The sequence below is a fragment of the Pelmatolapia mariae genome, linkage group LG2 (genome assembly GCF_036321145.2).
Source record: "Pelmatolapia mariae isolate MD_Pm_ZW linkage group LG2, Pm_UMD_F_2, whole genome shotgun sequence".
NCBI classification, from domain to species: domain Eukaryota; kingdom Metazoa; phylum Chordata; class Actinopteri; order Cichliformes; family Cichlidae; genus Pelmatolapia; species Pelmatolapia mariae.
Window position 1 is genome coordinate 8,897,824 of NC_086228.1, and position 17,177 is coordinate 8,915,000.

The 17,177-nt window shown below is 47.0% G+C and overlaps 1 protein-coding gene across 2 annotated transcripts in view; it reads right to left on the reverse strand.

Annotated features, from left to right (window-relative positions):
* Positions 1–5,023: 5,023 nt before the first annotated feature.
* The window catches only part of pde6a (phosphodiesterase 6A, cGMP-specific, rod, alpha), a 32,398-nt gene continuing 20,244 nt past the window's right edge, over positions 5,024–17,177 (reverse strand). For both annotated transcript variants that reach the window (XM_063492577.1, XM_063492585.1), the window contains exons 15-24: positions 12,802–12,909; positions 12,249–12,358; positions 10,473–10,560; positions 10,138–10,238; positions 9,277–9,384; positions 9,127–9,190; positions 7,365–7,439; positions 6,163–6,246; positions 5,821–5,989; positions 5,024–5,743 (exon numbers count right to left, since the gene is read on the reverse strand). In XM_063492577.1, the coding sequence (XP_063348647.1) occupies positions 5,700–5,743; positions 5,821–5,989; positions 6,163–6,246; positions 7,365–7,439; positions 9,127–9,190; positions 9,277–9,384; positions 10,138–10,238; positions 10,473–10,560; positions 12,249–12,358; positions 12,802–12,909 (951 nt within the window). In that variant the 3' untranslated portion in view covers positions 5,024–5,699. The remainder of the gene's footprint in view (positions 5,744–5,820; positions 5,990–6,162; positions 6,247–7,364; positions 7,440–9,126; positions 9,191–9,276; positions 9,385–10,137; positions 10,239–10,472; positions 10,561–12,248; positions 12,359–12,801; positions 12,910–17,177) is intronic.

Sequence of the window (17,177 nt, forward strand, 5' to 3'; positions counted from 1 at the left end):
CGTTTGTAAGAATGCATCAGTTTGCTGGAAGATTATTATAATTACACTAACGTGTACTATGATGTTTTCTATGACATAAGCTCACAGAAGCGACCGATGCAGATTTAAATGCACTTATTAATAAACAGAAGCGTGAGATCACCAGCATCCACTGTGGAAATGAAAACAGTGACAGCAAAGGGAGAACCACCGTGATCACAGCACAGGCTGCAGGCAACACTGCTGCTATAAATAGAGCCGGCTCCCTGCAGCTCTGCAGTCACCACGGCCCCCTAAGCCCCTCCCTCCGCCTGCGTCACAGCCCAGCGCTTCACGCTCCGCTGATCACCATCACCGTATACGGCAATCCTGCCAGCTCCCAGCATGCCTTTACGTCACAACAGCTTACGTCATGCACAAGTGACGCCATCCTTCAGATTGTGCATCGATGCTATTATTAGAAAACTACAGCAAGCGTGCGAGGAAGGCAGGGAGGGGCGCGTGATGAATACAGCTCCTGCTTCACCCCCCCCCCCCCCCCCACCCCCCCCGCCCGACGGAGGCTCCAGCAGCTCTCAGCTTCCATTCTGCTGCTCACACACCAACACACACACACACATTCATATCTTAGTGAGGACATCTAATTGACATAATGCTAAATCTTGTTTTAACATATGGCATAGAAACTGAACATTTAACAAAAACCCTCTCCTGTCTGATCATTTCCTGATAACATTCAAATTTACAATAATTGATTACACAGCAGTGGGGAGTAGACTTCATCACAGTAGATGTCTTTCTGAAAGCGCTGTAACTAAGTTTAAGAATATAATCCACCCACTGTTATCATCTTCAATGGCCTGTACCAACATAGAGCAGAGCAGCTACCTGAACGCTATTCCAACAGAGGTCGATCATCTTGTTAATAATTTTACCTCCTCACTACGTACAACTCTGGATACTGTAGCTCCTGTGAAAAATAGAGCCTCACATCAGAAGTACTTGACTCCGTGGTATAATTCTCAAACACGTATCTAAAAGCAGATAACTCGTAAGCTGGAGAGGAAATGGCGTGTCACAAATTTAAAAGATCATCATTTAGCCTGGAGAAATAGTTTGTTGCTTTATAAGAAAGCCCTCCGCAAAGCCAGAACATCTTACTATTCATCACTGATTGAAGAAAATAAGAACAACCCTAGGTTTCTCTTCAGCACTGTAGCCAGGCTGACAAAAAGTCAGAGCTCTGTTGAGCCGACCATCCCTTTAACGTTAACTAGTAATGACTTCATGAACTTCTTCACAAATAACATTTTAACCTTTAGAGAAAAAATGACTTATAATCATCTCACAGATGTAATATTATCCACAGCTACTTTCAGTACCATTGATATTCATTTAGACTCTTTTTCTCCAATTGATCTTTCTGAGTTAACTTCAATAATTACTTCCTCCAAACCATCAACGTGTCTTTTAGACCCCATTCCTACAAAACTGCTCAAAGAAGTCCTGCCATTAATTAATGCTTCAGTCTTGATCAGCCTATTTCTAATAATTGGCTATGTACCACAGGCCTTCAGGCTGGCTGTAGTTAAACCTTTACTTAAAAAGCATTCTCTAGGCCCAGCAGTCTTAGCTAATTATAGGCCAATCTCCAACCTTCCTTTCATATCAAAAATCCTTGAAAGAACAACTAACAGATCATCTGCAGAGGAATGGCTTATTTGAAGAGTTTCAGTCAGGTTTCAGAGCTCATCACAGCACAGAAACAGCTTTAGTGAAGGTTACAAATAATCTTCTTATGGCCTCTGACAGTGGACTCATCTCTGTGCTTATCCTGCTAGACCTCAGTGCAGCTTTCGATACTGTTGACCATAATATTCTATTAGCACGATTAGAACACGCTGTAGGTATTACAGGTACTGCGCTGCAGTGGTTTGTATCATATCTATCTAATAGACTCCAATTTGTACATGTAAATGGAGAGTCCTCTTCACACACTAAGGTCAATTATGGTGTTCCACAGGGTTCAGTGCTAGGACCAATTCTGTTTACATCATACATGCTTCCCTTAGGCAGTATCATTAGCAGACATAGTATACATTTTCACTGCTATGCAGATGACACCCAGCTCTATCTGTCCATGAAGCCAGGTAACACACACCAATTAGTTAAACTGCAGGAATGTCTTAAAGACATAAAGACCTGGATGGCCGCTAACTTTCTGCTTCTTAATTCAGATCAAACTGAGGTTATTGTACTCGGCCCTGAAAATCTTAGAAATATGGTATCTAACCAGATTCTTACTCTGGATGGCATTACCTTGGCCTCCAGTAACGCTGTGAGGAACCTTGGAGTCATTTTTGACCAGGATATGTCCTTCAACGCACATATTAAACAAATATGTAAGACTGCTTTCTTCCATTTGTGCAACATCTCTAAAATTAGAAACATCTTGTCTCAGAGTGACGCTGAAAAACTAGTTCGTGCATTTATTACTTCCAGGCTGGACTACTGTAATTCATTATTATCAGCATGTCCTAAAAACTTCCTGAAAAGCCTTCAGTTAATCCAAAATGCTGCAGCAAGAGTACTGACAGGGACTAGAAAGAGAGAGCATATTTCTCCTGTTTTGGCTTCCCTTCATTGGCTTCCTGTTAAATACAGGATTGAATTCAAAATCCTGCTCCTCACATACAAGGTCTTCAATAATCAGGCCCCATCTTATCTTAATGACTTTATAGTACCATATCACCCCATTAAAGCACTTCACTCTTGCACTGCAGGCTTACTTGTTGCTCCTAGAGTATTTAAAAGTAGAATGGGAGGGAGAGCCTTCAGTTTTCAGGCCCCTCTTCTGTGGAACCAGCTTCCAGTTTGGATTCGGGAGACAGACACTATCTCTACGCTTAAGATTAGGCTTAAAACTTTCCTTTTTGCTAAAGCATATAGTTAGGGCTGGACCAGGTGACCCTGAATCCTCCCGGGGTATATTTCAAAAATCTAAATATTTCCTACACTCAAAACTCTTCCACGTCTTCAAACAGTCTGACTGTGATGTCATCACTGTGATCTGCTGGTTATGGCCAGTGTTAGGAAGGTTGCTTTTAAAATGTATTCCACTACAGATTACAGAATACATGCCCCAAAATGTAGTTTGTAACATATTCTGTTAAGTTACTCAATGAGTAATGTATTCTGAATACTTTGGATTACTTAATATATTGTCATGCTTTTTACAACTACATGAATGTAGCAATCACATCCTGCAAATTCGTGTTTATTCTTCTCTACCAATTGGCTGTTAAGCCCAGATCTCCCTGAATAAGCAGTATATTTACTGTAGAGGAGCAAAGACTTATGTTAACATAAGATGTTAGCTTGGTGGCGAGTAGCCTTCAGTAATAGTAATAAATCACACAGCATTAGTACATCGAAGATACTGAAGTGGCAACCCAGGTAGCTACCACAACTAAAACAAGGTAGCTGCTGTAAGCTAACATTAGTTTTTAAAAAAAGAACTTACTTGCAGATGTTTCTTTAGGTTGGAGACTTGATGCTGAGAGCACCTTGTAAAGCACTTTGTGACACATGTCTGTGAAAGGTGCTATATAAATAAACTTTACTTACTTACATACTTACAACTTGGTTGCTGGCAAACAGAGTTTGCATTGCACGCCCAGATTTGGCCCATCCCTTACTTCTTTAAATGTGAAGTGGTGTGGGAATTTCCAAGTAAGAAATGCATTCCTGCCCGTGCACTGCTAGCTCTGTTGTGCTGGCTCAGTGTAATCCATTTATTTCAACAAAGTAACTGTATTCTAATTATCACCTTTTTAAACGGTAACTGTAATGGAATACAGTTACTCATATTTTGTATTTTTAGTACATAACACCAGTACATGTATTCCGTTACTCCCCAACACTGGTTATAGCGGTTTTACCTGCTACCATCTCACCTATTGAGATGGTTCAGTTTTAAAACAGATTTTTCTTGGTTTTGAAGCTACTTCCTGCCTCTGTAATGGTGAGTGCTGTGAGTGAAGCTCGGGTTTTCCAGCTGTTTGTAGGAGTCTCTCTGTGAGCGTCCTCATGTGAGGCCTAAGAGTCTGCACAGTTCTCACGTGCACAGCTGTAACGTCACTGATTAGTTGTAGTTGAATCTGAAATCCAATCCTTACTCAGAGAGAGCATGTTCCTACACCTCAGACAGTTAAATCATTTCTCAGCTTTACAGCAGCTGAGGCCATTACTGTGAAAGTACATCGCTGCTGTAGTATCCACGGATAGGTATGATGTAGAACACAGCGCGTCCCTGTCCTGTCTGCCATACCTCCACCCAGTCACAGCAGATGGCCGTCCCTCCCTGAACCTGGTCCTGCTGGAGGTTTCTTCCTGTTAAAAGGGACTTTTTCCTCTCCAAGATCACCAGCTGCTCACAGATACAGGGTTGTCTGAATGATTGGGTTTCTCTGTACCTCTTTACTTTTACAATATAAATATCCTGACGCGACTGTTTTTGTGATGTGGTGCTATTTAAATTACACTGAATTGAGTTTGCAGGTAAAATACATTTTACCCAAAGATTCTCTATAATAGTGAGGAAAAATGTCGTTACGCAATAAGGGATGGGATTTAGTGGAGTATTTCACCAACAAACATCTGAAAACTTCTTGTGGTGGAGAATAAACCGGGTTTGAAGCATTTGTAAATCTCTTTGCTAAATTCTTCCCAGCCCTCTAAAACAGTTTGATCCTCTGTTGTTGAGGCTGGCTTCAAACTGATGCATAAAAGCAGCAGGATGTCGGATTTTGTGGCCGACGTATGTTAGTCAGATGCTTGTTAGGTCACAATCCTTTAAGCTTGAAACGATGTAAAACATTTCCACTGATTCTCCTGGAAATGAAAAGAAAGTGTGCTCGAGGCCCAAGAAAGAAACTAGTGAGCAGGCAGACATCCGACAGATACTTTCTAGTACAAACTCATCTACACACACACACTGAAACACACACACATGCACACACACGCTGACACAGCTGTCATTCAGTAGGGAAATAGTCAGAAATCTTTACTAATGTCTGCAAACAAGCTGTTTCTCTTTTCTTCATTACAAAGTGAGCGTCTTTGGTGTGTGTGTGTGTTGTGTGTGTGTGTGTGAGCAGTCAGTGCGCAGACACAGAAGTGATGCATGTTACATCCTGAACATGAATGCGACACAGGTGAGTGAGGGACGACTGAAAGGCTCCCATCACTACGTCAGCTACAGGAAATGATGCAAAGAAAAGGCAGCAGCTTCTATTTTACAGCCTTCTAATGAATCACAGAGTTCTTATTGTGACTCTCTGACAGTGTGCACATGACCCGGGACACATTGTCAAAGCAAAATAATACAGAAATGGTTTCTGACATTTGATTCACAGGCTGGAAATATTGTTGTCGCAGTCTTCAAGAGCATCCTGCGATGTTGGGCTCAGCTTAAGGGCCTTGCACTGTGATCCTGCACTAAACCGATGGTAAATGTAAAAAACTGTGATTCCCACAAACAAATGAATGCAACATGAAGCACAGAAGAGCGAATGAGACATATTTTACAGCAGACCAAGGACATTTATGAAGCGGCAGCTGCAGGAAACAAGTGTCCAAAGCAGGAAACGACCTCCCAGCGAAGTGGGTTCCTCAGGTGCGGCATGTCGAGCCAGCCCGGCGGGATACCGCGAGCAGCTCTAGCTGAGAATGCACGTCTTTGACTGAGACTGGGCCGCGCTCGCTGCAGCAGGAAGGAAAGGAGAGAAGTTCAGTGTTCAGTCAGAGTTTGGAAAGCTGTGACGCCTGACCGCCTCCTACCTTGTCTGGCTGCCGCAGCTTTCTCAGCCTCCTCCTCCTTGGCTTTCTTAGCCGCCTCGATGGCAGCGACCTTGGCATCGTGCTCCTCCTTCAGGGCATTCCACTCCTTCCTGTTGTTCATCAGTCGCTCCAGCATCGGGGTGATCTCCACGTGGAAGCGACTGAACTCCTGGGGCGACACAAATCAGACGCATCAGCGTTGCTCAATCCAAACCGCTAACGCTTCTTAAATGACACAGAGAGCCAGAGCGGCTCATGGGCCATATGCTGCTGCTCCACACTTGCAGATGTTTATCTGAGTGGAAGCAGCAGCTGTGGGTGTCTGAGTGGGTGAGCTCTCACCTTGTACACAAAGGCGCAGACAAAGTCGATGAAGCCACACTGCAGCTTCGGAAGTTCGTCCGCTTTGTTCCTGTCCATCATGGGCTGAAGGAGAGAGAGAGAGAGAGCTGATGGCCTCATCATCACTGTGGCCTCAAACACCTGTGAGACTCCTACAGTGTCCAGCTCTGCTTCTGCAAATGATGTTTATCCACCTGCTGAACTCTCAGTGGTCAGCTCGTCACGTTTTCCTCTTTAATGACTGCCGAGTTACTGCACAGTCCTCAAACCATGCACAAAGCCCTGACTGTGGGCTGAACTGGAGACCAAGGTCTTGGATGCTTAGTATTTAAAAATACATTTAATACAGGGCTAATTATACAAACATGAAATGATGCAAGCTTCTTTCAGACAGGCATCACCTTTAAAACAGAAGCTGCTACATTCAAGCGTCATCTTTCGGGGAAATGCTGAGGCGAGCCCTGAAAAGGTCACGATGGCTGCTGGAAAAGCCTCTGCAGAGTCCTGTCAGACCACAGTGAGTCACATGACCTCTGTGGCACAGGAAGCTCTCCCTGCTGACACCGCTTAAGATTAACTCAGAGCACCGCCAGGTAAGCGTGGAGGGCGGTGCTTCAGGTGTCTGAAGGGCACGAGAGAGCAAGGCAGGGGAGAACAGGAAGGTCGGAAAGGATTTGGTCAGACACAGTCACAGCTCTCTCTGTATCAACGCTCCACACGATGGCTCAGCACCACCCGCTCAGCAGCGCCACAGGGACGCCAGTCTGTCCTTTCATATTTGCTCCCCATCACTAATGAAACCCCGTGGATTCGGTCCACCCACCAAGTCCTCCCCACCTCCAACTTCAGAATAAACACATGGAAATAACTGAGTGGAAATGTGTTTGGAACGTTTCACTGTTCATCCAAATGAGTCTTACTTTAAACTCCAGAACAATCGAGTGAAGGTGGGGAGGTCCAAAGCCCTGATGTGAGAGGAGATCCGATTCCTCCTCTGGAGCCTTCAGGCACCATGTTTGCCGTACATTTTAGGAACCGCGTACCTTCTTTCCTTTTATTCTAAATATTATTTTTTCCTCACATTTCTGACAGGGAACAACAAAAACCCCACAGCTGTTTCTGTCTGTGACTGTGTCCATGTCTGTGGGCTGTGGTTAGGTTAGAGTGAGTACAGCAGAAGCTGCAAACATCTGAGCTCTTACGATAGGCTGCTGCTCGAGGACCGTCCTCTCCAAGTCTCCCTGCTCCCAGAACTCTGCAGCGACAGACAGCGCCACCTGGAGGAGGAACCGCACAGGTCAGGTCAGAGCTGCTGCTTTGAAGGAGAACACACACACACACACGCTGGGACTGGAGGAAGGACAGCAGCTGCAGATTTCCACGGAGCTGATAGGAGGAAACATTTGATGGAGCAGGAAATGATCCTGTGTGTTTCACATCGGCCTCTAAATCTGAATCAGACTGCTGCAGTGTCAGGCTGTGTCTCAGTGAGATGGAGGAACGATGATGAATAATATGGAAATTCAGTATTCAGCAGCGAGTTAGTCATCGAGCCAGTTTTGGGGAACAATTGCAGCGAGGCGAGCAAAGCCTGTAGACACAATCTGCGTGGGAAGCAGAGCGGAGTGAAACGTGGGAATTATCAGCCATAAAAATGTCAGCAGAATCTCACAGAGAATCAAGAAGCTTTTGTCTGTGAAACATCTGAGCGAGAGACGTCCATCACCGTGTATCTGCACCGGATTATCTGTTTAAATCACAAAGCAGGCTAAGAGAGTAACCGGGGTTAAATTACAGCGGGCTATCGAGCGTCTGCTCACGATCGTCACCGATGTTTCCGTATGACAGGTGCTCAGCTCTGAGGATAGATTCAGATGATGAAGGAGCATCAGAACACACTGGGAACATCCTCAGTGCCAGCTCTCACTTTGTCCGTTACAGGATTTTTAAATAGCAGAAGGCTCTCAGGATCAGCGGGATGTTCCCCTCTAAAGGTCAGACGCTTGGTAAAAAGGGACATTCCAGAGAGCGTCTGCTGATCCCGAGACCTCTGAGATCTGGACCCTGATTCTGATGGGATCGGTTCGGTCTGCTGCACAGAACATGAACATTGCCCACGAGCACGTTTCGCAACACGAGCTGCATTCAGAGTGTGAAAGAAGAATCGAACCTGTTTTGAGCAGATGCCACATGGGCCTTTACCCAGCATGCACTTCTACTGCTCCTCCAAGTCACAGACATCAAACTGCTGCAGTTCATTCAGACCCCATCACTGATGCTCACAGAAACCAGGATTAGTCTTTAGACTGTGGCCCTAACTGGGTGCAGTACTTAGAAAGTTTGGCCCCGCCCCCTGCACGTCCACCTGAGCAGGAATATTTCAATTAAAGTGTGTTTGTTTGGATTCGCTGATCTAAATAATTAATACGGCTCATCCGTGCAGTAAATCACCTGGAGGAGAGCCTGACAGCGTAAACACGACTGCACCTGCTTGTGATGTTAATCATTCCCCGACTCCTCAGAGGTGTTGGGCGAGTCCTGGGGGGTCCAAACCCCCGCTGGGAGCCACTGTCCCAGAAACTAAATGCATTATTAGTCCTGGTTTCTGTCAGCAGATGCTTCGCAGCGCTGCTGTGAAGTGTGTGGGAGGAAGAATCTAAAGACAAATAAAGGTAAAAGCCGTCGCTGTCAAACAGCCGTTCGTGCTGATATTACATACTTTACAGAAATGCTGAGCCTGCCAGGCGCGCCAAGCGAGTGAGAAGCAGCAGGTTGCTTTTGATGCACGAGGCCGTCTGGAACCGACGCCGAACACTGCCTGGAAAAATGGCAGCGCTGACAAAACGTCTCTCTGTGTCTACTTCATCATGGCTCGCCTCTCGCAGAGTGTGTGTGAGTGTGTGTCGGGTTACAGCAGAGGGCCCGTTTTACAACCAGAACTGAGACGGTCACTCGGGGGCCTACCTTACTCTGGATCTCCCACGGTTTGGCGATGGCGGACAGGTCACAGGCTGTCATCATCATCGCCCTGCAAGCACAGCACATGGATGGGTCAGAGCTGCGTGTCTGGGTCTCCCTGCTTGCCTGAGTGTGTGTGTGTGTGCTTCTGCATACATGACGATCTCTTTGCGTGTAGTCTCCAGCATCATGTATTTGGTCCAGTCGTTCCAGTTCTCGTAGGTCTTGGACTGGTCTACAATCTTCTGGAACATGGTCCTCTTCCTGCACAGAGACAGACATTCCAATCAGCTCACAAGAACCATTCCGCTGTTATTGCAGTTATTCCAAAGCCTGGAGAAAGTGAATTAAGTCATTCTGTGGTCCCCTGCTGAATGTGGACGTTTGCTCACTTACAAAGAAATAATCAGTCTCTAATTTTTATGGTAGTTTCATTTTAAATGAGAGCGACAGAGCATCAACCAAAAACCCAGAAAATTCATTATATAAACTGATTTTCATAAGAATTTGGTCCAAGCAATTCTGGCTCCCACAGACAGGCTCTGTACCCGTGTCACATGCACTAGATGATTATAATCAATCAGTCGGGTACTCCTGATCTCAGATCATTGTGTGAACAAAGCACAGCTGTCTACTCAGTTTCACAGGACGTCGGGGCAGGACTGCAGACAGGAAGCTCGGGGGGAAGCTGAAGCCAAGCTCCATGCAGGATTTCGCTTCATGGGGTGAGGATCATGAGAAAGGTGGTGGGAGGAGCTAGTTAATGATCTGAAGGCAGGCGGTTCCACAGGTATGTCTGAGATCTGCAGGGAACATCATAGAAGGCTTGGTGCTGATGTCAGATAAAGCCAAAATTTAGCTCCCTGGCATCAACTCAGGAGGAAGAGAAATCATAAACATTAGAGACTGTTTTAATTCAGCAGGGATCAGGTAACTATCCCCCTGCTGTAGGCCAGGTTACTGAAGCCTTCACATTCCAAAGGTAACGCTGTGGAATGATGCTGCTGGCGTACTGACTTGAAGTACAGAGCCAGATCAGTGGCGATGATGGCGATGTCCATAAGGTGGATGACGAGGTCGTGCTGACGGCGGTTCAGATTCTGATAAATGTTCAGCGCCTGAAGCAGAAGACAAACAAAAAAAAGACACTTTGAACAACAAGAAAGGATCCAAAGGTTGAGGTTCCTGCACCTGAGACTCTGCCACCGGAGGAGCTCGAAGACGCCTCCTCTGATGAAGCAGAGGTAACGCTCAAACATCTCAGCCCCACTGCTGAAGATGTGATGGCAATCAAATCATCACTGCACACAAACAAAGCTTCACATCTTCATATTTAATGTGTGTGTATATACCTCATCTCTCAGCAAAGTCTTTCCAAACTCCAGATGGTGTCTTTCCAAGATGGAGGAGCCGTGAAGCTTCGCCAGAGGATTACCAGACCTGCGCACACACACACACACACACACACACACACACACACATGCACGCAATGGGAGGTTAGACTGTGATAAATCATGCATGTTGAGCCCAGGGTGGGCCTGGCTGCCTGTGTCCACTGCTAATGGTGGCTTTCATTAGCTCATCCATCAGCGGGAGGAGCAGAGCAGCTGGAGGCGTAGCTCGTCAATATCGACTCATTGATATTCTCCGTGTGTGACGTTGACTTCACTTAAAGAGCTAAGGTCAGCTCGGCGGCTCACGGGACAAGCGACTGTCGCTCGGAGTCGATAAACGCTCCTCAGAGTAAACAAAGGTCTGATTTCCAGAAAGTTTCAAAGAACGTGACCGATGCTCTTCAGCAAATCAGGACACGCCGCTCACAAAGGTGACACCTGCTCACTATTCAGGGTTCCCACTGCTGCCCCTGCACTTTGGCATCCTTACATGAGCAATGTGCAAGTACAGAGGGTCGCAGCAGTATCACCTGCTCACCAAGACACAGATAAGTTGTAGCCACATGTGGTGTTTGTTCTTAAACAGGCAAACTTTGATTTAGCTGTGAGTTTATATGTGCAGTGTTTTTCAATGTTAGGGTCTGCTGGTGACCATCACCAGCTTCACCAGCCTTCAAAAACCTGTGGAGCAGCTTCAGAATAATGTTCCTCACTGTGAATCATCTACAGAACATCATACCATCAACATACTCAACAGCTGGAGGAATCTCTGTGCGCAGGCTGATAAGGATAGATCAGGAACACTTCCAGTATCTGTGAGTGGCTTGGCTACAGCTCAATCATGGAGCGAAGACGGCACGTGTGACTACGATGGAGAAACGTGCTCCTTTAAAACTGATCTCAGGTCAGACCCGTCCAAACACGGATCCGCATGAAGAGGAACGGGAGCTTCCGGCTCGTTATCTGCAGTTATCAGGCTCGCAGACCATCACAGACTCATGAACTGTCCAACTTTTACAGACATGTCACTACCTCCAAATCTTTCTGTTAAAAGGGAGTTTTTTCCTTCCCACTGTAGCCAAAGTGCTTGCTCATAGGGGGTCATATGATTGTTGAGTTTTTCTCTGTATGTATTATTGTAGGGTCTACCTTACAATATAAAGCGCCTTGATTTGGCGCTGTATAAATAAAACTGAACTGAATCAAATTCATAATGACGTTGTCATGTTTTTCTTACAGTGTTTGATTTGAACATTTGATTTTTTTTCTATGTCACAGCATCCTGACTTTTTGTAATTGTGGTTGTAGTTTTAGTGGCTGATGTTTCAATAAGATTTGTTAATAAATGCCATATTTTCTGCACATGCTCCTGTCAGAAGATCTGCTTCTTAAACCAAACAGTAAAAGCTGCCTTCGTGCCGGGCCTCGAGTAGAAATCAGTGTTTGATTTGATCAAATCGAGCCAACAGACTGTACAGAAAAGATGAATGTAATTCTAAGCCCTAAACATCGTTTCTTTGTAATGGCCAGCAGAGGGCGACTCCTCTGTGAGAAAATAAGACTCCTGCTTGGCTGCTCTCTGAGCTCAGGAAACAGTCTAAGATGTTTTTAAGTCTTCTTTAATATAACTTTGTTTTGCAAATGACGGAAAACAAGCTAAATGCTCCACTGGTGGCTACACCCATCTCATATATGCAGCATGCATGCCAAACACCCCCACCCCTGCCTTCTTACTTCATCTGGTAGAGGTTGTTGGTTCCTCTGTGGTCGATATCGTGACAGAAGCCGGCGGTTACCATGGCCATGCACTCCAGGTCTGTGTAGTAACGCTTCAGATCACCTGTCTGAGAGTGTCAGTCACACAGAGCGGATGTTTATTCATGGAGGTGTGCACATGCACACACACACACAGGCACACACACACAGACATGCATACACAGGGATTTACACCGATCCACACCCAGAATCATTGCATGTGTCTGCGCTCTATGAATATAAACTATGACTCTGAGTGGTTTTCTTATAAACGACCACTTCAGGCACACTCCATTATCTCTGCCACAAACACACAAACATGCACGGCCACGTGTACAGTACGCTCCACATGATAATGAGCAAAATAATGAGATGAGAGAAGAAGAAGGAAAGGATGTTCATCACCTTGACTGAGAGAATAAAGAAGAAGAAGAACGGGGTGAGCAGAGGGGCGGGGCCGAGGGATGATGAGTGTGTGTGTGTGTGTGTGTGTGTGTGTGTGTGTGTGTGTGTGTGTGTGTGTGAGAGAGACCATCAGCAGGGTGAACATGGTCTGTCCAACGTTGAATCCGTGCCTCCAGTTGTGGTAGGTGATCTTCCTGTAGCCTTTACTCAAGGAGTACATGAACCTCACCAGGACCTGCAGAGGAAGCACAGCATGAGGTCCAGAGGTATTAAAAACAATCCTTACATTTGAAATTATGCTAGTTTATCTAGTAGTCTGTCACCTTTAACCCATCAAAAGTGTGAGTGTGTGCATGGAAATGTCCGTTCTTAAACAGTTCATGCTAAACTTTATTTAAAGCCCCTGAATTGACGTGCTGTGTGAACATTAGGCGTCTAATTTTTCGTCGTCTCTTATAATTTGATATCCCAAAATGCTCCTGTTAGTATTGTGGCGATGACTTCAAACCATGTGCACGTCCAGCTGTTGCTGAGACAGTTCACATCACGTCTGTGGTCATGAAATCCTTTGAACGACTGGTGTTAGCCCATCTGAAGGACTGTAATGGCCCCCAGTTGGACCCTCTGCAGTTTGCCTACCATGCAAACAAGGCCGGTGGATGATGCAGTGAACATGGGACTGTATTACATCCTGCAACATCTTGACTGCCCAGGAACTTATGCCAGGGTCCTGTTTGTGGACTTTAGTTTGGCTTTTAATACCATTGTGCCTGAACTCCTCTCCTCCAAACTCTCCCAGCTCAGCGTGTCACCAGCTACCTGTCAGTGGATCACCAGCTTCCTGACAGACAGGAAGCAGCAAGTGAGGCTGGGGGGGATCACCTCTGAAACAGTGTCCCTCAGTGTTGGTGCCCCTCAAGGATGTGTCCTCTCACCACTATTGTTTTCCTTCTATACCAATGACTGCACCTCAAAGAACTCGGCCATTAAACTCCTAAAGTTTGCAGATGACACCACCGTCATTGGCCTCATTCAGGATGGTGATGAGTCTGCATACCGGCGGGGAGTTGATCGGCTGGTACTGTGGTGCAGTCAGCACAATCTGGAGCTGAACAAGCTTAAGACTGTAGAGATGACAGTGGACTTCAGGAGACATCCCTCAACACTGCTCCCCCTCCCCATATCAGACAGCCCGGTGTCGACTGTGGAGATCTTCAAGTTCCTGGGTACCACCATCTCCCAGGACCTGAAGTGGGAGACCAACATCAACTCCATCCTCAAAAAGACCCAGCAGAGGATGTACTTCCTGAGACAACTGGGGAACTACAGTCTTCCACAGGAGCTGCTAATCCAGTTCTACACTGCGGTCATTGAGTCTGTTGTGTGCTCCTCCATTACAGTCTGGTATGGTGCAGCCACTAAACAGGACAGGAGCAGACTGCAGCGGACTGTATGGGCAGCAGAAAACGTCATCGGTGCCCCCCTGCTCTCCATCCAGGACCTGCACCTCTCAAGAACCAGGAAACGGGCAGGGAAAATCATCACAGATCCCTCACACCCTGGGCACAGACCTTTTGACCTGCTGCCCTCTGGCAGATGGTAAAGAAGCCTGCAGACCAGGACCACCTGACATAGGAACAGTTTCTTTCCCCTCGCCATCTCCCTCCTGAACAGTTGAACTGTCACACTGCTCACACTGCCAGACTGCAGCTGCACCTTATGTACATTCTGTAGTATTCATTTCATTTCTGTAATCCTGTATTTTATGTATATAAGATGTAGATGGTCGGTTTATATGCCTTTATGTATGTATGTGTGCATATGTGCACATATATATACACATATATATATACACATATACATATATATATATACACATATAACACCCATCTCGCCCCTGCGGGCGGTTTATCCTTCAAGCTCGGGTCCTCTACCAGAGGCCTGGGAGCTTGAGGGTCCTGCACAGTATCTTAGCTGTTCCCAGGACTGCGCTCTTCTGGACAGAGATCTCCGATGTTGTTCCCGGGATCTGCTGGAGCCACTCGCCTAACTTGGGAGTCACCGCACCTAGTGCTCCGATTACCACGGGGACCACCGTTACCTTCACCCTCCACATCCTCTCGAGCTCTTCTCTGAGCCCTTGGTATTTCTCCAGCTTCTCGTGTTCCTTCTTCCTGATATTGCTGTCATTCGGAACCGCTACATCGATCACTACAGCCGTCTTCTTCTGTTTGCCTACCACCACTATGTCCGGTTGGTTAGCCACCACCATTTTGTCCCTCTGTATCTGGAAGTCCCACAGGATCTTAGCTCGGTCATTCTCCATCACCCTTGGGGGCATCTCCCATTTTGACCTCGGGACTTCCAGGTTATACTCGGCACAGATGTTCCTGTACACTATGCCGGCCACTTGGTTATGGCGTTCCATGTATGCCTTGCCTGCTAGCATCTTGCACCCTGCTGTTATGTGCTGGATTGTCTCTGGGGCATCTTTACACAGCCTGCACCTGGGGTCTTGCCTGGTGTGATAGACCCCAGCCTCTATGGATCTTGTACTCAGTGCTTGTTCTTGTGCTGCCATGATTAGTGCCTCCGTGCTGTCTTTCAGTCCAGCTTTGTCCAGCCACTGGTAGGATTTCTGGATATCAGCCACCTCCTCTATCTGCCGGTGGTACATACCGTGCAGGGGCCTGTCCTTCCATGATGGTTCCTCGCCTTCCTCCTCTTTCTTGGGTTTCTGCTGCCTGAGGTATTCACTGAGCACGCTGTCAGTTGGGGCCATCTTCGTGATGTATTCGTGGATGTTTCTTGTCTCATCCTGGACTGTGGTGCTGACACTCACCAGTCCCCGGCCCCCTTCCTTCCACTTAGCGTACAGCCTCAGGGTGCTGGACTTGGGGTGAAACCCTCCATGCATGGTCAGGAGCTTTCTTGTCTTTATGTCAGTGGCTTCTATCTCCTCCTTTGGCCAGCCTATTACCCCAGCAGGGTACCTGATCACGGGCAGGGCGTAGGTGTTGATGGCCCGGATCTTGTTCTTACCGTTCAGCTGACTCCTCAGGACTTGCCTGACCCTCTGCAGGTACTTGGTGGTTGCAGCTTTCCTAGCGGCCTCTTCATGGTTCCCATTCGCCTGCGGGATCCCCAGGTACTTGTAACTGTCCTCTATGTCTGCAATGTTGCCTTCTGGTAGTTCACTCCCCTCAGTTCTGACTACCTTCCCTCTCTTTGTTACCATCCGACTACACTTCTCCAGTCCGAACGACATTCCAATGTCATTGCTGTATAGCCTGGTAGTGTGTATCAGTGAATCGATGTCTCGTTCACTCTTGGCATACAGCTTGATGTCATCCATGTACAGGAGGTGGCTGACAACTGCTCCGTTTCGTAGTCGGTATCCGTAGCCAGTCTTGTTAATGATCTCACTGAGGGGGTTCAGGCCTATGCAGAACAGCAGTGGGGACAGAGCATCTCCTTGGTAGATCCCGCACTTGATGGTGACTTGTGCTATGGGCTTGGAGTTGGCCTCTAGTATTGTACGCCACATCCCCATTGAGTTCCTGATGAAGGCTCTTAGGGTCCTGTTGATCTTGTACAATTCTAGGCATTCCAGTATCCAGCTGTGGGGCATTGAGTCATAGGCCTTCTTGTAATCAATCCAGGCTGTGCACAGGTTGGTCAGTCTGGTCTTGCAGTCTCGGCTGACTGTTCTGTCTACCAGTAGCTGGTGTTTTGCGTCTCTGGTATTCTTGCCAATCCCTTTCTGTGCCCCGCTCATGTATTGACCCATGTGCCTGTTCATCTTAGCCGATATGATGCCTGACAGGAGCTTCCATGTAGTACTGAGGCAGGTTATTGGTCGGTAGTTGGATGGGACCGGTCCCTTCTTGGGGTCCTTGGGGATCAGGACCGTCCGACCTTCGGTTAGCCATTCCGGGTGTCTCTCGTTAACTAGCAGCTGGTTCATTTGTGCTGCCAGACGCTCGTGGAGTGCAGTCAGCTTCTTCAGCCAGTAGGCGTGAACCATGTCGGGCCCTGGTGCTGTCCAACTCTTCATACTGGAGACCCTTTCTTGGATGTCTGCCACTGTGATGGTTACTGGACCCTGTTCAGGGAGGTCGCTATGGTCTGCCCTCAGATCCACTAGCCACTGAGCATTGCCGTTATGGGTTGCATCCTTCTCCCATATGCTCTTCCAGTATTGCTCCGTCTCCAGCCTTGGTGGTGCTGTTCTCTTATTGTTCCCTTGCCACTGAGAGTACACCTTTGCTGGTTCTGTGGAGAACAGCTGGTTTATTCTCCTGCCTTCTATCTCTCTGGTATACCTTCTCAAGCGGCTGGCCAAGGCTGTGAGTCGTTGCTTGGCAGTTTCCAAGGCCTCAGGTATGGACAGCTTGCTGTATTTCTTATGCACCTTCTTTGTCACGCCTTTCTGCAACTCCGTTAGTTGGCTAACCTCCCTTCGTGCTACTTTGATCTTGCCCTCTAGCCTCCTTCTCCATG